Source organism: Puntigrus tetrazona, chromosome 9, assembly GCF_018831695.1.
Source record: "Puntigrus tetrazona isolate hp1 chromosome 9, ASM1883169v1, whole genome shotgun sequence".
In the NCBI taxonomy this organism is placed as follows: domain Eukaryota; kingdom Metazoa; phylum Chordata; class Actinopteri; order Cypriniformes; family Cyprinidae; genus Puntigrus; species Puntigrus tetrazona.
The window spans coordinates 7,567,277-7,590,648 of NC_056707.1; the positions used below are offsets into that span (position 1 = coordinate 7,567,277).

Below are 23,372 nucleotides of genomic sequence, written 5' to 3' on the forward strand. Positions count from 1 at the left end.
GATCCTTCCTGAGCATTAGCAGGTCACACTCTCACGTCTTATACCAACACGAGGCTAATTCACTCCAGAACCAGCGCCGTTCTCTTCATACAAATTCCAAACCGCTAATCTGACCTCTTGAGTTTTTACGCACACTTGTTTTTGTTATCGATCATTTTATTTTGTCTGAAGGTGAGAATAGGAGACTTTATTAGTTTATATTAGGGCTTCCTGAATTCACTAGGTGACTAGTTGAGAATGCTGAATAATAAGTTGCAGTGGGAGCTTACACTCGGACGAAAAGGCTGTATCTTTTGCTGTTTCCTTGGTGAGCATTTTGAAAATCTTACCGTCCACAATCTTTGAATGGTTACGTATGTGTGAATATAAAATAAGGCCACATAGTAACGTGGTTGAAGTCGAGCTGTTCTGTAGCTGTGGACATGTGAGTGTTTTTAGTGATGTGTAGAATCATAAACAGGTTATTGTGGCTCCTGCTGAGAGCCGGCTGTCAGCAGCTGAAGGCGAATATACTTTGTCTCTTTCATACACTTACCGAAAACTCAACCTTTATCCCTGCAGTCAAATATCACCTCTCCGAGGAAACCATTTCAGTCTTGTGTGTCTTCCCAAACGTCCGTCTGAATTTCTGCTAAGGTATCTTCCATAACTTGTCCGAGGCTCTACAGCACTGCAGACACCGCTGCGGTCCACTGTAAATGTATGAATGTGTTATTCAGGGTGAATGAGCTTGTGTGCAGCGCCTGCGGGTGAAGACTGAGGGATTAATACTCATGCTCCTGCTTTATGAGTTTCTCCAGCCCGATAGTCTTTATCACTGCCAGCCATAGCGCTTCTGTCTTGTGTTTTGCCAAGCAACTGTGTTTTGTGGGTTTTTCATTGTACTCGGGAGGGCAAAAAGCATCAACAAACAAGCATAAAGCGTCTGTATATTAGTGATGAGATTTCATAAATGTTTTACAGATGTAATTAATTTATAAAATTTGTGGGAAAAAATTAAATAAATCTTGCATTATATAAAAAGTGTGTGAAGCACTTAATAAAGCTTTAGAGGGGACTAAAGCAAAGCCAAATGCATACAGGAGACCTTTTCCTCATTTCACAAGTTCTCTAAATTACATTGGTGTGAACAGTGTTGATGTTATTACTTGAATAAGCAGCTTTTTGTAATTATTATGTAATTACTGTGTAATTATTGTGTAATTACTGTGTTCTTTCATATGCTGTTGTTCTTTTATAATACAATAGCGCAGCCTGTCATGGCCAGTTGCTAGCTCATTCTGTGCTCTATTTTGTTGGTAATTTATGGTTTGCTCTCTCTCAGGGCTCTGGGTCTGCACATTCGAGGCGTGGAAGAGAACAGTCGCTCCAAAAGGGAAGGAATCTTTCAAGACGACGAGTGTATCGTTAAAATTAATGATACTGAATTAATGGACAAATCCTTTTCACAGTAAGTCTTTCTTTTTCACCTTCTGGTCTGCTCTCTGTGTCTCCACCTCCTGAGAGCCTTTCCTTCCTGTCGCGATATTTAGTTTCAGCCCTATCTTTTCATGTCATGCTTGTAAAAACAAGCATGGTGTCCATTGTTGCACTCTATTTATGGCTATCAACTCTGGACTGGTCTCAAAAGCAGAAAAATACTCAACCCACAGCGACAGAGCCCATCCAGCAGTCATGGTCATTTACTGGGCTGTGTTTGGTGTGTGTAGCATATCTTCATCTCTTACACCGCATTAGTGCGCACTGTCATGCTGATTAGAGATCAGCTACCTGACCCAAAGCTGTCAGAATCTGACCGACCATCAGGGTTTGGGACAGCTTTTAACATATTATATTAGATTTGCTTTAGATAAAAGTCATGGTATGAAGAGAAACCAAATGAACAAGATTTATACATTATACATGGCTGCTGTTGGACACTAAAGTTGTTGGACACTAAAGTTCACTGAAAATTGTAATTAGGACATAGAAAAGTTCAATTGCTTCTCATAGGCTTACTTTAGATTGTGGTTAATGCAAGTTTGGTCGGAAGACCTTGCCATACCTGTTGAAACATCACCCAATTATTCCATGGTCATCATGCACATTATGCACATATTATATATACATATCTCCTCTAAGGAGAATTACTTCTTTCCAGTAGAAGGTCACATTAATCTTATTATGCTCAGAATGGATGGACGGTTTTTAAATTAAATCAGTCAAGCAAAAATGAAGGAGGTGGATTGCTTTGTCATTTGTAATGCGTAGGACTCATTAGTCATAACCCCAATTATGCTGTCAGAATAAATGTCAGAGTGAGTTTTATCTAAACTAGGACTATTCAATATATTACAATTTCCACCTTTTTTAGATTCCAGGTTCATTTGTTTCATCAAACAACTTGCAAATAATTATAAAAAAATTGATTGCCTCTTAATTGCTTTTTTATTTCCTGCGTTCCTTATCTCTTCCTCCCTCTGTCTTTTACCAGAGCACAGGAAATATTCCGACAAGCCATGCGTTCATCTGTCGTTCGTTTAGAAGTTGTTCCAGTTTTTAATAAAGAACACTTTGAGAAGAGTGTAATCGGCCACCTTTTCAACTCAGAAAACCCTGACCCATCCACACGAACCAGAGACCCTCCACCGCTGAAGGTGAAGCCCATCGTGAGGCCAGCGGAGTCCTCCTCAGGCTGGCAAACTGAGTTCCAGGAGTCCAACAGCAGTCTAGAGGGTCGCTCTCTGGGATCCCCATTACCCCTCAGTCTCTCACCTACCCCCAGAAGCAGAAGCGCTGACAGTCCCCTCCTGAAAAACAGCTTGGGACCATCACCTCTACAAAACAACAACAAAAAGGGTGGAAAGAAGCTCAGAATCGACCTTAAGAAAGGTACTAGCATAGATACACTGTAAAAAAAAAAAAGTATTGTCTTAATTGTCCCAAGTAATAATATTTTGATTTGTCAGGTTACCTTAGTATGTTTACTAAATGCAAAATAATACAATAAGTTGGTCTATCAATTTGGTAGAATTTTGTAAGACAAATAATACTCTGTCCTGTGTTTCTTTAGGCACAGTCCCCTTACAAAGCTATGATTTCTGGAATATAGTTGTTGATGGTTGTACATAAACTTCAAAACTTGACACAAACTTCATTAATGAAGATAATCAACAAACGTAAAAAAAAAAATGTAGTTTTATGTAGTTTTATTATTTTTTTTTTAAACCATGAACTAATACCCGAGTTTACTCTTGTAAGATATTAAAGGGCACTATTTATTTTGTTCGTAGCATTGTATTTTAATATTGCATGTAGAATGGACAAAATGTTATCCTATTTTATTTAAAATCATATTTGGATTTTTAACCTCTTGGGTGTCCTTGGAACCCAAGACATTTATGCTTGCATAGTAGACCCCAACATGAGGCAAATCGTTTTTAAGGGGGCTGACATATTAGGGAGTAAAAAAAAATTGTTTCAACATAGCCAATATTCTTTTTGTGATACAGTAATAGTCAAAAGTTTACTGCGTATAAAATGCAGTATATACATTAGAATGATACATGAACACATTAACACGTAAATATATAAATACAAGACAAATTATACCAAATTTCGTGTTTTATAGTATGTTCCATTTTTATGACTGAATTCTGTGATTTTGTTTTCTGCATTGTGGAAATTATAGGGCCCTTCTTAATGTAGCAAACAAGTATAATAAGCTCATTGTGAGAGTAATAAGATGGGGATGTTGTTTGTACCAATGAGTCTCACCATATCTGCAGCATATACAACAATGCAGATATATCTGCCTTAGGCTTATATTGGCCGATAAAACAGGCAAAATGATCAATCGGTCGGGCCTTGTTGCATAGTGCATTAAAACTCTCATTTTTAAAAGAGCAAATAAATTCTTTCAAGATCTTTTAAATGAATGTACCTCTTTTTAAAATGATTCTCTCCCTCACTCTAACATTGGTCAACTTTGTAGTCGGTGGTTTTGGCAGTCTTACTGAATGAATGAAGCTATAATTTCAGGCTGCAAAGTCTATTAAGTTCTTATTGATTCTGCCATTAATGATGATATAAATTCATAGCTGGAACAAAAAAGTGCTGACCGTAAAACGATTGTGCTAAATGACGAGCATAAAACGCCGTCTGAACGCTCCAGCTGTGCTCATTTTTTCCACAGTCTGGCTTCAATTTGTATTGTCCCATGTAGTCTGATTCAGGGCGTGTTAAAGAACAACCACTGGCCCTCAGGCGCTCTAGTCTTTAGTTTCTTCTCCCCCCACGCTCTGTCCATCATTTTATCCATGAGCTCAGGGACAGGACTGGAAATATCCACCCTAAAGACGTGCCTCGTGTCACACAGAGGGCTATAGCCTGTTCTCTAATCTACCTATCAGTCACCGTGACAGCATCAAGACTGCCGTGAGAAGCAATATATGCACAGGTCAAGGCGGCAGAGTGGTTTAAATGGACCACCACCTGTGCTAGACAGCAGTCTTCTCCTTTAATATCCTCCTTTTTATCTGGGCTGAAAGAAAAAACGAGAATGATTTCTAGTCAAATGCGTATTTTTATTATCTCTTTTTTTGTATTATTTTTTGGAACACTTGGATTTCATCTGAAAAGTGTAAATGTCAGCTTCCGGAGGTCGTCCTGATACGGCTAATGATATTTCTGTTTTGGGTCAGGCTTGTGTTGGCTTTAAATTAAGAAAGAAAGAGCATTTTGATTTTTAGCGTTATCTCTCCCTATTGCTTTCTCTGTTTACTTTAACAAACTGTCTCTGATTCTGTCTTTCATATTCATGCACTCTGTATCTCTTTTTGTCCGTCTCTTTCGCTCCGACTCTTTGAAATGTGCTCATATGTGAAATTAAACTTCAGTTTCTGAAGCCATGCGGCTCTAATCTCAGTCTTGCACAAGGATGGCCTTTATCAGCCCGACTGTTCCTGACAGGCCTCAGACAGGCCCACCCCTATGTACAGTATGGAGCATATGAGCAGCTTTATAGAGACACTAATGTCTCACATCTGTTGTTTAACATAATTCTCTGAAGCTCGAGGCATTACAAATTTTACAACTTTTAAGCAGATGCTGTCAAATAATGTTCATTTAATTCAACAACTGTAATGCATCTTGTAGACACCAGCCTTTAGAGTCACATGATCCTTCAGTAATCATTCTAATATACTGATTTTCTGCTTAAGAAACATTTCTTAGTCTTTTTGATGTTTAACATTTTTGCGGAAACCTATATAGAGCTTTTTTTTAACAATGTATTTATAATGGTGCAGTTGTTTTACTGCCCCTTTCAATCAATCCTTGCTGAAAAAAACCCCAATCATTCTGAACTCAAACATCTGACATCTAATATTTATTTATTGAACTGGATTTTAAAGATAGACTAATTATGCACCCATATGACAAGTTAAATACTTTCTAAATTATATTTTTACAGCGTGTTGACTGGGAAGAGAATAGACTCCGCACATTACTGCTGACAAATTAGCTTTAGATTGTCCATCAGTCACTTTAATCCTGATCTTTCTCAAATCTCCACATAGGTCCCGAAGGTCTTGGCTTCACTGTAGTGACAAGAGATTCTTCTGTGCACGGGCCTGGTCCTATCCTCGTCAAAAACATCCTACCCAGAGGAGCTGCTGTCAAAGATGGCCGTCTGCAGTCAGGTGACAGGATCCTAGAAGTGAGTCTCTTTCTGGAGCATTTCTAGAATAGGCAAATCATTTTCATTTCACATTAGTGTGAAGGTTTTTATGAAATCCACTGGAACCGAGTGCATGTGTGTGTTCAGGTGAATGGTGTGGACATCACCGGCCACTCTCAGGAGGAACTTGTGGCCATGTTGCGCAGCACTAAGCAGGGAGACGGTGTGTGTCTGGTTGTGGCCAGACAGGAAGACATGTTCCTTCCGCGTGAGCTGGTAAGAGTCTTCTCTGTCTAACTACAATGCATCTAATTCAGTCATCAGTCCCATGGCAGACAACATGTCTTATGCATTCACCTCCTTCTATCTGCTGCAAATAAACCTTACTTAAAGTCTCTTCCTCTCTTGGTCTTTTCTTCCTTCGCAGTGCATGAATTGTCTGCATGATTACATGAATAAACACAAAACATACTCCTTATTTGGATTGGGTTGTTTGTGAAAGAACACGCAGGGTTTCCTGCTGATTCTGATTTTGTAGGGGGTGAACAAACTATTTTTCAGTCTGGGATAAGTAATATATATTTTTAATATATAAAATGATTCCATAAAAGAAAAACTGTTCTACAGATCACGAATCCTGAAATGTTTTTTTTACCATTGTTAATAAGTAATGGATCCAGCAAACATCAACTGAAAACTCAAGTATTTTACAGTTATTTTAAAATATAATAATATTATTTTGCTATTTTACAATGAGCCTTATAGGTTTAATTTAGACTTCAATCTCATATGAGGCTGTGGTTTAAATTATTGTTTTTCACATAATTTTGTTTAGGATCATTTTAATGGCTTGTGTTCTTCTCAAACTTTCCAAATATTATTAGTAATTTGCAAACGCTTTAGGTCCGTCCTGCTGGAAAAATATGAAATTAAAAATAAAAATAAAAAAGTCAAATTCTGTCATCTTCCTCATTTCATTCCAAACACATTTTTAACAGACCTTAATGTGTAGGGCAAGTTTAGTTGCGCTTCGGTGTTTACCATATTTGATGTATATATATATGTGTTGATCAGTGTCATGTCTCAAGACTTTAAGGTTAAATAGTTTCATATGGTTTACAGTTTGGATGTGTTTACATTTATCTGAAAATCATCAAAAATGATGAATGAAAATTCTTTAATTGGCTTCCAAACACGAACAAATGCCTTTTGGAGCAACATGACTGCGAGTAAACGATGACAGAATTTAGTTTTTTGGGTGTACTGTCCCTTTAACTGTCTCATTCAAGAGCACAATGCGTCATCTTTGCAGGGTCTTGCCTATATTGTCCTTCGGTGAACCTCTCCTATATCAGTAACACTTTAAAATAGGTAACACTCGTTAACTATGAACTATGACTTTTCCCTTAATAAGCTCTTAATTTGCTGTATATTAATAGTTAGTAAAGTAGTTATTAAGTTCTGGGATTGGGTAGGATTAGACATAATGTCATTAATATGTGCTTAATTAGCCACCCCACATAGCTTTAAAACAATAAGCAGATTGCACAGAAGACTGTCAGGGTTACTTCAGCAGGGCACTTCCTGTGCTTCAAACCAACAGGAAATGTAATGGCATGTTATTTAGGTCATCTGGAGTGATATCATGTGTCTCAGTGGAATGCCTCTGCACTGTCATGTCTCTCTCCAATGCCCAACGGGCCTCTGTTTGCTGTCTTAGCCGTGGAAGGTCATAGTCACGCTGTAGTTCCTCAAGCCTTGAGGACGGGAAGTCCTGAGCTTCCTGCCTTTGTCTCAACCCCAGTGGGACATGTAAGTACGCTAGCTTTTGTCTGTTAGGATGTTCGGACGTCTTCACCTGTCACTTTTTCTCCCCTCAACTTTCCCTCCCTTTGTTTTTGTCTGTTTGATATCTTTCCTGATGAACCTGGCGACCCACACACCCAGCCGCCGGAGCCCTGGCCTCTCTGCTCACACCCTTCTGCCCACCTTGTAGTCTGACTTCCTGCTCTTATCCCTGCGTGTTGATTCAGCGCTGGGCAGGAAGTAGCGCAGGAGGTCGGGGCGCTCCTACAGGAAGTGCTGGAGCACGCTGGGCTGTGTGAAGTCAGGGAATACGACTGTGCAGCTGCATGTTGGCTCTTCCTGTATCTCCCTCATCGTAGTGCCCGTTGCTCTGCAGTCATCCAGAATCTGCCCCAATCAGCGCTTTCTGTAAATAACCAAACGCTGAGAACCGCGCTCACTTGAATATTACTATAGCAATGCCACTCAAACTTTGGCCCCTAGCAGGAAATGAGCTACAGGCTCCATTGTCAACATCTTTCATGTATTTATTTGGATAAATTCACAACAGCATGAGAGGAATTTAGGACACAATAGTTGCTATTACCTTTTTTACCATTGCATTTGCATGCCATATATAGCAAAATTAATGCATTATAGATTACATGCAAATTTATTTAATATAAAAGTTTGGGATTTTAAAGAAGCGTTTCATTTTCAGCAAGGCTGCATTTATTTGATATTAAACTACAGTGAAAACACAAATTGTAAAATATTATTAATTTGAAGTACCTGTTTTCTATTAGATTTTTTTAAATGTAATTTATTTCTGTGATGCTGAATTTTCATCATTACTGATACAGCGTCGAATGATCCTTCAGAAAGCATTCTAATATACTGATTTGCTGCTCAAGAAACATTTACTTCTTATTATTAATGTTGGAAACAATTGTGACGCTTACTATTTATATGTGAACTGTGATTTTGTTTATTGGACATTTCACTTTCTATCAATTTAATGAATCTCTATTCCAAGTGCACCACGCGTACAGCTGTCAACATGATGCGAATGTTAAACTAATCACTTGCAAATATTTTTGCAGAAAAGATGCATGAATTACAACTGCATCTTGTACGAACTTGTCTTATACATATATAATATGTTCAGAATTAATACATCAAAACATTTCTCAAGAGTCAAGGTAATTCAAATTCAAAACAACTGAAGGCATGACTCCAGCAGACTATTATTAACTATAGATAATCTGTGAAATCAATGAACAGCTGTAGTAGTTCTTTACAACTTTTTTTTTAATTATTATTAGATTGTGCTGCTTTTCAGTATGTTTTTTTTTCTGTTGAAACATTACTTGGCTGACATGGAGCAGATCAAGTTAAAAGAAGCTCAACTCCCATCTTCTCCCATTTTTTTTCCTGCTCTACTGCCTGTGTCGCATCTTTGTCAATACTAAAGTGCATTCTATCTGATTGCCACCTAGCAATATATATCGCACTTACTCTCATTCACAGAGCGTGTTACACGTGTGCGGTTAATCACATTTGGCTGGATCATTCTTTACCGTTATCACTTGCATATCATCAAAGTGTCCAATTCAGTGATAATCAATACAATCTGAAAAATCACCAGCACAGCTTTTTAGCAATTAAAATTTCTCGGTGTAATTGCACTATCAGTCCAAATGTTATTTATTATTATTGGCATGTCTCACTCAGTTTGAGCACTTCCCTATTCGTGCTTGCTAATAAGTGGGATATCGCCCACATTTCCCAAAAGAAATTTCCACATTTCGCTTTGTGTTGCGGTAAATGATGAGAATAAATGTCTATTTTCACCACATTAAGGCCAATTCACACTTGTTCACACATTGTTCTAGTAAATTCTCTGGCGAATTAGGCCTCTCACTGTTCAATTACGGCTCTCATGCATGCCGTGTTGAACGCGCCCTGCGCTGCATCGTTGCCACTGATTAGTTAGTACGCAGTGGTCTGAAGCATGACTGCGACTCATTACCCACAAACCACTAGTTCTGCTTGTGCGCAGGAGATTAAAACCCTTCAGTGGATTGAAATAAACATGTAAAATCTACAAACGCACAAAATTGCACACATTATGTGCGGTGACGGTGATGATTTTATTTGGTTAGTGAGCAATAGCTGGATTTAGCAGACGACACACACTGGGCTTTGAATTTCCGAAGTGTTTGCTTGACTCAGTGACTGATGGATTGACGTGTGTGTGTGTGTGACTGGACCGTCTGGACTGAGATACGGTAGTCAGGGAGATTAATGTATGGGAAGAATAGCTCGCAGACATTGAAAGATGACTGTAGATACATTTTAAGAGCAAAAGCTGAAAGAGCGAGTGATTGAAATGTAAAAAAACGGGCCAAGGAGATAGAAATGCTGATAGAAGAGTGACGGATGATGAGACAAAGAGGGGGAAAAAAGGTAGATGGAGGGAAGGAAAGGCTGAGAGTAGAAAAAGATGGTGACAGAAGGTAGAGAAAGCTGTCATTGTCAATCTTCGAAACAAAGCTGCAAAGAGAGGAACGAGACCAATATGTGCAGAAACAATGTGAAACGCAAGGAAAAACCCAAATAATGTAAGATTGTACGAAGAAATTGTTGAGCTTAGCAGACAGTTATGTGTTTATTAGCAATTCCTGGTGGTTACTGATGGAAGCTGAATCTTTGAGCTTTTCATTAAATTATTTAATCATTAAAATTGATATATTTATTACCATTTAAAGCTTGAATTAGTAAGCATTATTTAATGGGTTGGTAGTAAAGATTCCTAGTGTCATCAAAGGTATATTAATCTAAAATATAGTTAAATCTACTAAATAATACTACAATTAAAAGAAACATGTTTTTCTATTTATATCAGTTTTAAAATGTACTTTATTCCTGTAATGACAAAGCTTTTAGGGGGAAACATTATTACAATTAATTAATTTCTTTATTTAGCAAAATTAAATTTTCAGCATCTTTACTTTACTATTTAGTGTCATAATCCTTTGGAAATCAATTTGCGGCTCAATAAACTTTTCTTATTACCAACCTTGAAAACCATTGTGCTACTTAATGTTTGGTCAATAGAAATTCATTTCTATTTAAAAGTCCAAATATTTTGTAACATTCTAAATGTCTTCACTGTCTATTTTGATCGATTTAATGCATCCTTGCTGAATAAAATTACATATTTCTTTCAAAGCTGTCAAACAGTAGTGTCTATTTCCATTTTATTGGCTACCCTGCTCTCTAGATATCCACATCGACCAATGACAAATCAGCCAAGCACAAGTCATATCACTCAGACAGGCTTCAGACAGTCAGAGTTTGATAGAGATGATGCTATGTGAATGGATGGACAGAAGGAGGTCGTCTGATAGAGATGAAGACTTTCCGTGCAGTGATGTCTCACTGAAGACACATGCAGTGGTAGTTTGGCCCATGTGAAGAGGGGAAAGGAGAATCGGCAGGTGGGTTTGACGCTCTAGTACCTGACGTATTTCTACCTGCCAGGTGAGCCGTTGCTCAAAGACTCCTACAACCTTTTGTCGCTCTTCAAAAGCCGCACACGGAGGACCTCACGCACCCCTTACACAGTCAGCCCTAATCTCTCTCCAATAGCACGGCCGCCCAGTGGGGGATATAGAGCTCTGTCTGCTGCTCCAGCAGGATGAAATAGTAATAGTGATATTAGATATGACTCCATGAACAAAGGAGAAAGAATGAGGACTCATTTCCTGTTCAGTTTGTAGTGTTTTTGCACGACAGCAGCAGATTAAAAATGGAGTGCGGAGCTTGTAACAAAAGCCCCTCGCGCCCCTTCAAGCAGGCGGCTTTGTGTACTTCAAAACAGCCCACTAACAATGGCACCAGGCTGGGTAATAAGGGCCCTGACAAAGCCTTATCTCGCCCAGAACTCCAGCTGTGAAGACGAGCGGTTACCGCGTGCGATAATGCTGTTGTGACAGCGTTCCCTCTTGGGCTCGTCCTCCACAAACCGAGGAAGTCAAACCCAGCCGGGACGCTGGCCTCTGCGCTACTTAATCTCATATCCAGACCTCCTTGTTACTACCTGCATTACTTCCTCAATAAACCTTTGATGTCGGTATCACCAGCCCTCTGAAGTGTCTCGGCCCACAAGGCCTGGTTTCTAGTCCCGGCCTCTTTACGAGTAAATAAAGCCGCTTCCTGAGCGACAAGGTTACGAACGTCAATCCAGACCCCTTAGTCTTTTACAGCGTCCTCGTCTCGATGCTTTGCTTTCATCTTCACTTAAACAGAATCCATTTACTCATGGACAAACTTTACTCTTAGCCTTTCTGCCTTGCATCGTAGCGATCGTAGAGACGTCTCTTTGTTTAAGAGGTTAGGTGAGTGTCTGTGCTTTTACCCCTGTGTTGACTTTAATGATGCTGCGGTCTGCAAGGTGAATGGTCCTTTCCATATGCATGCGTGGGGTAAAAAGTGCACTTTAGCGTGTGCCGTAAGCCGAGAGGTTTATCGTACGCCGCATGAGTCTCTCGTAACCGTACGCGTGGCTTTTGGAGACATCATATTAAAAGGGGAAATGTATTCGGCTCCTAGTGAAGAGGTAATTGGGCCTGATGAAAGGCACTGGGTATTTGTTGATGCACAAACCTGATTATGATCAGGGTATGTGCTCCATTTGGTGAAATGAAGTCCATACTGATGGCTTTGTCTAGTAAAAGCCGGAGAGTGATTGCCAAATGGTGCATATGCACCACCACCACTACTACTATGTTGAATGTTTAGCATATAATCAAAGATTTTTGTGGGAAATCAAAATCAGTTTCCTTGTTTATTCAATTAATGTTATATTTTTATCCATCTGTCCGTCTCTGTGTCTCTGTGTCTGTCTGTCTGTCTGTCTCTCTCTCTGACTGTGTCTTTCTCTTTGTCTTTTTCTCTCTCTGCCTGTCTGTCTCTTTGACTGTCTGTCTGTTTCTGTGTCTTTGTCTTTGTCTGCCTGTCTGTCCCTCTCTGTCCCACTGTCTCTTACTCTGTCTTGTCTGTCTTACTCAAAATCAGTTCTCTTTTTTATTTAATGAATGTAAAAAAATTGTCTGTCTGTCTATCTATCAAAAATGTCAAGAAAGCCGTATTACCCAGCCCTGTCCACTACTGGCAAATCTGGCAGTCAGAGGGATGTTGACAGTGGAGCAGCATTAGGGATAAACGAGAGAGAAGGCTGTGAGTGTGAGCGAGTTTGGGATGTGTTGTGGGTGATGGTGGGTATGAGTGTAATGGTGGTATGACTCTATCCCACAGCTTCCCCTACCATCTGCTGCTCTCTCTTAATGCATGTACAGGATGTACTACAAAGACATCTCACCATCTCTCTCTCACTCACACACACACACACACACACACACACTTTACTGTTCGATTCACCACCTGCTCACTGCTGAAAGGTGGTGGAGTGCTTCCCAAATGAAAGAATCATTTTAAAAACATGCTGGAGATATAGAGCACAATGACATGAGCTCTCTCTTGTGAGATTTTTTCCCCCCTATCAGAACCAGGCCTTTGATCCACACCCAATAAAAGCATCCATGGGCCCGAGTTGCGTGCTTTTGAGTATATTCACAGGATTTGATTATCAGCGCCTGCGAATCGGCATTACAGAGGATCTGCTTAGCTCTATACAAAAGCCCAACCATGCCTTTACCATGCTTTCACTGTGAGTTTGTTTGGTTGATGTGAAAGAGGTTTTCCAAACTCAGGTGCTCTTGTAATGGCGATCTGGAGTGTGATGAACTGCAGTTAGTATTATCAGTTCATCCTAAATCAGGTGAATCCATCTGATGACAGAATTAGCATCTTTGCATGCTCCACCCTTATTTCTTATCTCTGAATAAATTGCCTTTGCAGAGCAGCTTGCATTTTTCACAACTCTCCGAATACATCCACAAACACATTTACTGTTTAGTGAGTAAAGTTCTTGTGAGAAATCCAGTGAGACAAAAGCATGAATAGATCAGCGCGACTGGCATCGCAATTTACACTTTTTTTTTTTTATCATAGTATTTTATATCTTGTCTGTTTAAATATATAGTACTTTTTTGTCATGTCACATTTCTTCATTTTGTTTAGTTAGTTTTACTCTTAACACTAATATAGCTTGTAATTTTAGTCAAAAAAAAAGTTGAAGTTTGGCAGACTTAAACCAAAATATCTATATATTTAAATGTAATTTATAATCGGCATTCGACAAAAGCATAAGAATACTACCCCTGCCGAGTACCTAATCTCTTGAAATAGCCTTATGAGTTCACTGTTGTAACACAATTTTGTCAATTACTAGTCTTTCATTCGCAATGTACATTGGCTCGCTTTGGGCATCACTATGACCTCACCGGCTCAGGACGAGCAGATACCCATCTGGCCGTATGTCTCAGTGAGTTCATGTCTGACCAGTGCAGCTTGCCGACACTCCCTCGCACGAAATCCTCTTTTTCCCTAAAGATCCCCAGCATGCCGGCCGGCCTGTCGGTTCTCGGCTCTGTTTATCCAGGCTTTTGCAGTGCTTACAGACCTGCTGCAGCTAATACCAGCCCAGCTGCACTCACTTATGTAGTTGGATTGTGTTTTGCATAATATCTAATACTGTGTCAATTATACAGAGACAGTAATAAGACTCAGGGTAATACAATATTCCTTTTTCTGGATTGTGTGTGAATGACAGCACTATACTTCTTGCTGGTGGTTAATGAAATTAGTCTCAGTTGAATGTACATTTTTGTCAGATAGGAACGGAAATGCCTTCAGGCAAAGAAGACCACTGGAATTTTCTTGCGCAGTGATATAGATGAATTTGTTGTTTGTGTGGGGAAAGTACACAATTTCCTCCTTTTTTATGTGTGATAAAGCAATGTTTAATTCTGTAGGTGCCATAGTGCAATACAAAGATGAGATACGGTATGAATGTTGGATAAAAATAGCTTCTTTTTTTTTTTTTTTTTATATACCCAAAACATTTTTAGATGGAAAATGTGCTGAATTAGCCATATCGAATTGGAACATTAGAATAATCCTGATTTATTTCTGAGTAGTAAAATATCATGACCTGTAGTGCACTTTGCTTTTTGTCCACATGCAGTTGTCCCACATTGCTTTTATTATTTACCTGTGGGTGAGCGCACATTGTGTGTGTGTGTAAATGTGCCTGTGGTGTTAAAAATTGTCTGTGAATTATGCAGTTCATTGATATAGCTCCCTTGTGAGGGGTTTGGTACACAGACGTCTAGGCACCAGACGTGTCTCTGACGCAGGGACCAAGTGAAGTCTCAAATTCCTTATGTTAATAGTTCATTAGGGGCCAAGCACCAAAAGTGTGAAGGCACCTTTTGTAGCCATTAGTAGTCTTATTTTCCTCCTCCTGCATCCTTTTTCTGCCTTCTGCTGCTTAGCTCATGCTGAATCAAATGCATACCTATATTTAATGGATGAAGATTTTTCACAATTTTGAATTATCCAACAAAGCTACTTTTAAACGTGTCCTAGACAGTTATCACCAAAATCTTTTTCAAAACATGCTGGCGAAAAGTATTGCCTATAACGCAGTGTTATTCTATGTGATGAAGTAATTTCAACAAAAACAAAATGACCAATAGCGCTTTGTTTACATCTGCTCTGGCCAGAGCCATTGAGCTTGGTAAAGTCGCATATGACAGCTAAAGTCTAATAGATTACCCTCTAGATTCAATATGAAAAAAAAACAAAAAACGCTTTGTGCCACGGTTCACGTGACACAACACGAAACCAGACCTCATTTGCCTACGTAGTACTATTCACAGTACAGAAAATACTAACACTGTGAACAAGTGACTGATCTCAGCCACAGCTTCAGATTCTAGAGAGCATTTGATTGGTCAGAAGATTTGATGAGAAGCTTTTGGCGAAAGTGACAGAACTGTTTTCAAAACTGTAACAGTAGTTTTGAACGCTTATATCTGTTTTGGAGCACATTGGCTTATAGATAACCTTAAGACTAACACATTGATAGTAACATTCATTTTGATTTTAGGGAGGCTTAAAGTGCAACTCAAATCATATTTTAATGACGCATCACAGCTACAGGCCCACAGCACTGTTTGAGCAAAATGTTTACTTAGCGTTGTTTTTTTTTTTTTTGGCAGGAACACTAAGAGAATCAATTCAACTCTTGTTTAACATCGCATCATTGATTGTCCAGGAGTGTCTCTCTCACTCCCTCTTAAACAGTCTCTCTTTGTTCCTTCCTGTTACCACAGTCTGATAAAACGCCTATTTTTGTCTTTTCAGTCTGTTCAACACTAAAGAAGCTAAAGTGACCATTAAAACTCAGTGTGTGTTTGCTGCATTAACTGTCTGTCACAGACTCTTTCTCTGGCCTTGGGTCTTGATTTCCTGAGACCCTATGGGCAAACCAAAGGGGGGAGTTTGAGCAGATCAATGACAGATAGACTAACAGTGAAGGACGATGGCTTTGCTACATTTCCTCTTCCTTTCTCTTTCCATGGGTTAAATCAAGAGGAAATGGATGGAACAAGCACCATGACCCTGTGGCTTCCTTTCGCTAGATTTTCCTCATTTCAGGTACAAATTATCCATTTAGAATTTTTACCACTGTTATGCTTTGCATAGAAGGGTTGGAGTCTGCTACAAACTCTAAAGAGCTTGCCTACCTAGACAACATTTTAGGCATCAGTGATGCACTCCAGATGAGAATTCTTTTCCAAACTGATGTTTAAAATGCTGACATATTGGGTTACACTTATATTAGAGCAGCGCTTCCCAAGGGTTTTGTATTATTAACACCAAAGAAATGTTTCTAGTAGTTCATATTATAATGGGCAGCATTTAGCATTATCATTAATATCGCTAGAGGGGTCATTATTCCTGCAATTAATTTTTAAACTAAACTCATTTGTTACTGTGGGTGTAAACTGACTCTCAGACTTTAATGAGACACCTGAGCTTGTTTGTCTTTCACAAGTTTTGACAGTTGTGGGGGCAGTCATGCAGAAACTTTCCACAAGAAAGACCTAACGGGAAATTTATTTGGAAAAGAAAATCCGGAAGGGATGTTTAACAAAAGTGAGATTGAAATATCACCCGCGCTCGACAAGTTTGCACTCACCCACAAGCAAAACATGCTGTCAGTTGTACAAAACCTACAAAGAGACTGATGTAACAGCCAATGGCAAAACATCATTGTAAGATTAAATGTTTGCAGAGTTTTATTAGTGCAGAATTTTTATGCAATTCGAGAAATATTTATTGTTATTTTGATTGAATACCATACCTGTGTGTATTCTGTTGTCTTTCCAAGTACCACACAATCGGAAAAATCTCTATTAAGGTTCAGACATGTGTCACTGTTCTGGGATTTTTTGCATGCAAAATCAGTTTATTTCAGTAGAGATCCATACCACCTGGAAAAGCGCAAATGATTTTCCCACACTGATTTTGCAACAAGTTGACCAACAGAAAGCGACCTTGTTTGAATGTGTGTGAGTTGTGCTTCATCCATTGATACACTATTAACCATAGAAACTTTTTGCCTGTGAATGTTTAGTAAAATGTAGAATCTTTAGCATAGCAACATGCCAGTGCTTGACCCTTGATGCCTTGGCAGAGGCTCTCCAGTGAGGAACTGTATTTGCATGTTGACTGTTTTTTTTGGTGTTCAAATCGGTCGCTTCAGATCACGGTTTTGGAACCGAGCTGGTGTTTGTACATTTATTTTCCATGATCTCAAAGCTTAGATAAACCGGTGGGACGGTGTCTTGCTCTCACCCGGTCATTAGCAGCAGCACTCGGCTCAGACTGATGAATAAGGGCATGCCAGCATTCCTGTGGCTGGCTGAGGATGACAACTGCAGAGTCTTGTAGCCCATTAAGGGGATTGATACATGGACATTCTCAGTAGGAAGTGATGAGGTTGGCTAACCTTGCATGTTCACTGGTGTGAGGTGGGTGTAGCATGAGCGAGTGTTTCCAATTCATTCTGTACGGGAACGACAGGTTTGCTCAGGGGATTGTGGGATTGACGGTAGAGCATCAAAATCTGGCAAGTGCTGAACTTGCATACAGTAAAAAAAAACTATTAAAAAAAACTGTTATTATTGTAGTTTGTAGCTGTGCTGGGTTTCCTTCAAAGTCCTCATGAACCGGAAGTTTGTGACCACTTTTACTACTTTATTGTGATAAACGTCCGGGAGATTCAGAATATTGAAAGAGGAAACGAGAGGGTGTGAAAGTGCTGTGATAAAGTGGTGTTATTTTTGTATCACCGAGATACTACTATATACTACATACTACATACTACTATACCGAGTTACGTTTTTTATTAATATTTTTTTTTTTTGTTTCTATTTTCAGTTTTCATTTTAATCATAGGGTAATTTTAGGGCTTTTTTGTAATTTTGTTTTGTGCATGGCTTTTTATAGTCTTTTTTGTAATCTAGCTTTACTATTATTATAAATATTATTAGTAATAATTCGGTCTTTGTTTTAGTTGTTTAATATATCAGTTAGAAACTGCCTTGGCAATTAGCTGAAATTTAAAAAAGAAAAATATTTAAGGAGAAAATGCGGCCAAAAAATGAAAGAAGTTAAAAAAGCTTAAAAATTTCTCTTTCCCTACCGGCTTTTTTTTTCTGTTGTATTTGTTTAAGCTACCAGCCACTGCCAGAATATTTTGTTGTGTGTAATCTATCAGATTCGGGACAATTATCAAAACATAGATGCAATAGATCTCTTCCATCAACACATCAAAAGCTTGCACGGTCCTATACCACTTCCTGGATTTCATTCGGTAACATTAGACAGCTTTGATTTATATGCTTGATGATTGCACTATTTTACATCTGCTTACATATATAATCGGTTGTTTGTGTAGTGATGTGTAGTGGTGTGTAGATGTGTAGTGGTGCCTCCTACCATACACCAGTGGCAGGAAAGCATTGTTAATGTTGAGGAAAGAGCTAATACATCGCAAACAGTCATGTCATTGACCTGCACATGGAATTGTTACATTGTTACATTGTCAATGAAAGTAATCAGATGATCAGCATGGAATTTTCTTGAGATTTTGCAGCACTTTCCCACAATCCTCTCATTCGTCTGCATTTTCAGAACTGTTGTGGTCAAACACAACCAATTCCTTGGCGGTGGCTTCGTAATTCCTTGGTGCGGATATCTATTCCAAACCACCGCTTTGGTTTGGCGTGAGTTTCTTTTTCATGCATCTGTTTTTAAACCCTTGCACGCTTCCTTTAAAATCCCCAATGAGTACCAGAAAAATATTCCTCCCTAGGTGGGAAAGTTATACATCACATGTAATTGACAGTTTTCCACAGAAGGCCTTTTTGTGGTGTGTGTTTGTTTGGGGGGGGCTGGCCTTACAAAGCTTTGTTTTACTGTAACCATTGTAAAATGCTCACTCACAGAGGTCCGATGGCATCCCGATTCCCTGGAGAACCTCCCTGCTTCCTCTTCCTGTCGGGGAACCAAACACACGCATACTGTGTCTCCGTCTCCCTGGAGCGCAATAATTCTGAGAGACCTGTCTGTCCACTTTCAAACAATAGAGACCGAAGCCTAAATGTGTGTGTGTGAGTGACTGACACGGAACCCGAACGAACAGCTGCAGATCCGCTCATCTTTAAGCCCTCAGAATGTCATTCGCTGCTGTACCTATAGATGACGGTGATCCATCTGCTTCGGCTGATGACATCATATGTCTTGTTCATCATTAAGACGCTTTCCACGGCGGAGGAACAGATGTTGAGTATGCAGATTAGACAACGCAAGCCTAAGACATATAGATGGTGCTTATTCAAACACTTATGCCCTTTGTCAGAATTGCAGTTTGAATGACTTTGCTTGTCATAATGATTAAAACAATAAAGCTTATTGGAGAAAGGCTTGTGCTAGAGACATATGTCTCGCGCAGGGATGCACGCTGACTGATAAACCCTTTCCAGCCGGGGGAAAATGGCTGAAGGAAATGCGATGTGGCATTTTGATTTAGAGCGGGGTCCTGGCGGGGGGCTCGGCTGTGAAATATCACGACTGTTAGCATACAGGAGCGCTGCTAGCTGTACACACAGCAGGGTTTAGCCCTGTGATTTCCCCAGCTGATAGACCAGCTTTGTCTTCATTCAGAACCTCACGCGGCCAGTTTCGCGGCCGTTCGTTCGGGTTTAGTTACTCAAACACATTTGGTTGGTTAGTCAAGATAAAGCTCACACGTGTGTTCAGGTCATTTGGAAATGGCTTTGGTGCGTGATTAAATAGGTTTGGCGTGTTTGAACAGTTCTGACACGTACGAGTTGGTCACTCTGGCATTTGGAAGTTAGTTTGAGGGCGTTTAGGCCATCTACTCGGGGTTAAATTCCTTAAACCCCTCGCTTTTTCCTCTCTTGCCGATGACACACGGTCAGCGGTATTTTGCAGTCTTCACAGAAATTCTCAGAGTTGCTGAGTCGAGCTTGTGTTTGAGAGTGCGTGACACTAATACTTTCAAAACCCACAATCCCACAGTAAACAGAGATAAACCAGGCCTTGCTGACCCACACATACTCCGTCTTAGCTGGTCTTCTCAACCCTGTTCATCCCTCTAATAATATTTCGTAATATTTACAGTTCTCACGGCTCCTGTCAGGTTTAGGGATTCTGTACACTACTGGTCGTGTATCACATGTCTCTTATGTGGTGTCTGGTGGGACTTGCCTTTGATTTTATAGCATTTTATAAATGCGTAATTAAATTATAGTTAATTATGAAAATGTTTAAGAATGCAAAGGGGTTTACATCAGAATATTATCACAAACATGCATATATGATTGATTTCTTTCCTAAACTACACTTACTGCTCTAAAATATGAGATACCAATGTTTCAGAAGTTTAGGAAACGGAATGCTTATTTGATAACCACTTTTTATTTCTATCTTTGGGTTTTATTTCTTAAGATTAACAGTTTTTATCCCCAAAGGATTGTAAGATGCAAGCGTTTCCTGTCATATATATGCAAAGATTTGATTCTAAAAGCATCATACAGCTATTAAACTATTTCTTATGGTTTTAAATCAGCATTTAACCTCAGATCAGTCTCAAGTTAAAAAGAGGTGCTGAAGTCTGATTTTGTTGTCATTGTGCTTTAAAATTAAATGATTATAATCTTTCAATCTTTCTTTCATTATGATAATTCAAGTGAAGGATTTAAAAATATGTCTGACAGTAATCAGTGTTGAGTCCTAGTGTAAACATGCCTGCTTTAAATGTTTGAAAATGCTTAACATTTGAAAACATTTGTTCAGTAATCAGATGTAATCAGTTACATTGATAAAGTAAATAAAATGGTTTCAAATAGGGTTGTTTAAACATGGTGTATAGCTTTTTCTCTGCAACCTATTACATTTCCAAACTAACACCGTGTATCTAAGTCAGTTCAGTTTTTTTGTGAGACATATTTCATAAGACACATTATTTTGAAGCAGCTTTGCAGAAAATCATGTTTGTGCTTATTAACTTATCTTAAATCCTTATGGTCACATTTAGCAGATGAGCTAAGATTTCAGATTTGCAACATACTATTAATTTTTTTACATATGTATGCAGATGTAATATATACTGTATAATCAGTCAAGCAGTTGATATTTTCTATATAGTGCTATATATATCTTTTTGTGTACTCTGTATACAAGTTTGGATGTACATATACTTTAAATATATTGCTGGGTGATAAAAGAGTTTAATATAAACAGTTAGTCTAGAAATGACAAGGCTGCTACTGGATCAGTGAAGGTAAATGCCATGGTTACACGCAATACAGAGCTGGGAAACTTATTAGTTGCGACATGGTGCAACCAAGTTAAGTTTTAAGTATTTACTACCTACATGAGACAGCAGGAAGGCTGAGATCTGTGCAGCTTGTAGTTGCTTTTAACGGTCTTTTGGACCAGGAAGGGAGCCTTAGAGTATGATTACATGGTACAGAAAATTATTACATATAAAAAGAGCAAGGACAATCCTGGTTTTGAAGATATGTCTCATTGAATGTGCATCAGGATGCTCAGACAAAGAGTAGGATGTTTAACTTGTACCATTAAAACATTTTGGCGTCAACATCTCTCTCACTCTCTTTCTCATTATGCCTTTCTAGCAGACACTATGCCATTATATAGATCAAATACATACTTCTTTTAGACCTTTTTAAATCCATTTTCTCCTTCATTTTCTCTCCTTCATTCTTCTCTGCAAAGAAAGCCTGTTCCCGTGGCGACATAAAAATAATTTTTTTCCACGCAGATATAATAATGTCATTTTTTTCCCTCCCTTTTTATTAACTGTCATTTTAAAACAAACTTTTGCTGAAGAGATGTACAGGTAATTTTAGCGTCATTATGGAAAGAGAACAGAAAAAGAGAAAAGAAAGGAAATGGGGAAAAGCGGGAGGGAGAATGCAGCGGGGAGCTGAGTGTGTGGACTCCATAATGGAGAATGGATTATGTTTCTAAATGACCCCATTGCCATCACAGGCAGAAAAGAGGCATGAAAAGGTTGAGCTATTCTCTGCTAAAATAGTGGGCTTTTTATGTTCGAATGGAATGACCTGTCTTCTTCCTCGTCTCATTCTTTTTCGTCATTGTTGTTTTCCCGTCAGAAAGAGGAGCAGGCCCGCTTGCTGCTGTCTGAGGAAGGGAAGGAGCAGCTGATGTTTGAGGTCCCTCTCAATGATTCGGGCTCAGCTGGGTTAGGGGTCAGCCTGAAGGGTAATAAGTCCCGTGAGACTGGCGAGGACTTGGGTATCTTCATCAAGTCCATCATCCATGGAGGAGCAGCTTTTAAGGTAACGTACGTGTGTGTTTGTGTGTGTGTGTGTGTGTGTGTGTATATATACACAGTATATATATATATATATATATATATATATATATATATATATATATATATATATATGCACACACACACAAAGTAGACTAGTTGTGTTCTAAATTTTATATATATATTTATATATATATATATATATATATATATATATATATATATATATATATATATATATATATATATATATATATATATATATATATATATATATATATATATATATATATATATACAGTGTGTGTGTATATATATATATATATATATATATATATATATATATATATATATATATATATATACATACACACTGTATGTATATATATATATATATATATATATATATATATATATATATATATATATATATATATATATATATATATATATATACACAGTGTGTGTATATATATATATATATATATATATATATATATATATATATATATATATATAGTGTGTGTGTATATATATATATATATATATATATATATATATATATATATATATATATATATATACATACAGTGTGTGTATATATATATATATATATATATATATATATACTGTATATATTATATATGATTTAAAAACAATGTTGTCAAATATTATCTCTGAAATAATAATCTGCAATAATAAATACACCCCAACTGATTTTAATAGGTAATATCAAAACATTCAAGACACTACAAATCAATAATGAAACATGTGTTAGAAGCCATAGCTTGTGAATTGTGACCTTTTAGATACCTGTGAAACAATTTTGAAAAAAAAAGTTTTTATATAAGTGCAAGTTTTCATCTTACAGTTCAGATTTTTTTTCTCAGATTTGTGAGATATAAATGTCATTTATAAAAATTGAAGTCAGAATTGTGTGATACTCTATAAACTTGCAATTGTGAGTTAAGTCTGAATTCTGAGATATAAACTGGACTATATAACTCACAATTGTGAGAAAAAAAGAATTGTAAGATAAAAAGTTTTTTTATTCAGTGG

The 23,372-nt window shown here is 38.1% G+C and overlaps 1 protein-coding gene across 5 annotated transcripts in view; it reads left to right on the plus strand.

The window, feature by feature from the left end:
• pard3bb (par-3 family cell polarity regulator beta b) overlaps nt 1–23,372 on the plus strand; it is a 254,794-nt gene that overhangs the window by 93,279 nt on the left and 138,143 nt on the right. For all 5 annotated transcript variants that reach the window (XM_043249476.1, XM_043249475.1, XM_043249478.1 and 2 more), the window contains exons 8-12: nt 1,325–1,450; nt 2,474–2,871; nt 5,559–5,698; nt 5,807–5,935; nt 22,153–22,338. In XM_043249476.1, the coding sequence (XP_043105411.1) occupies nt 1,325–1,450; nt 2,474–2,871; nt 5,559–5,698; nt 5,807–5,935; nt 22,153–22,338 (979 nt within the window). The remainder of the gene's footprint in view (nt 1–1,324; nt 1,451–2,473; nt 2,872–5,558; nt 5,699–5,806; nt 5,936–22,152; nt 22,339–23,372) is intronic.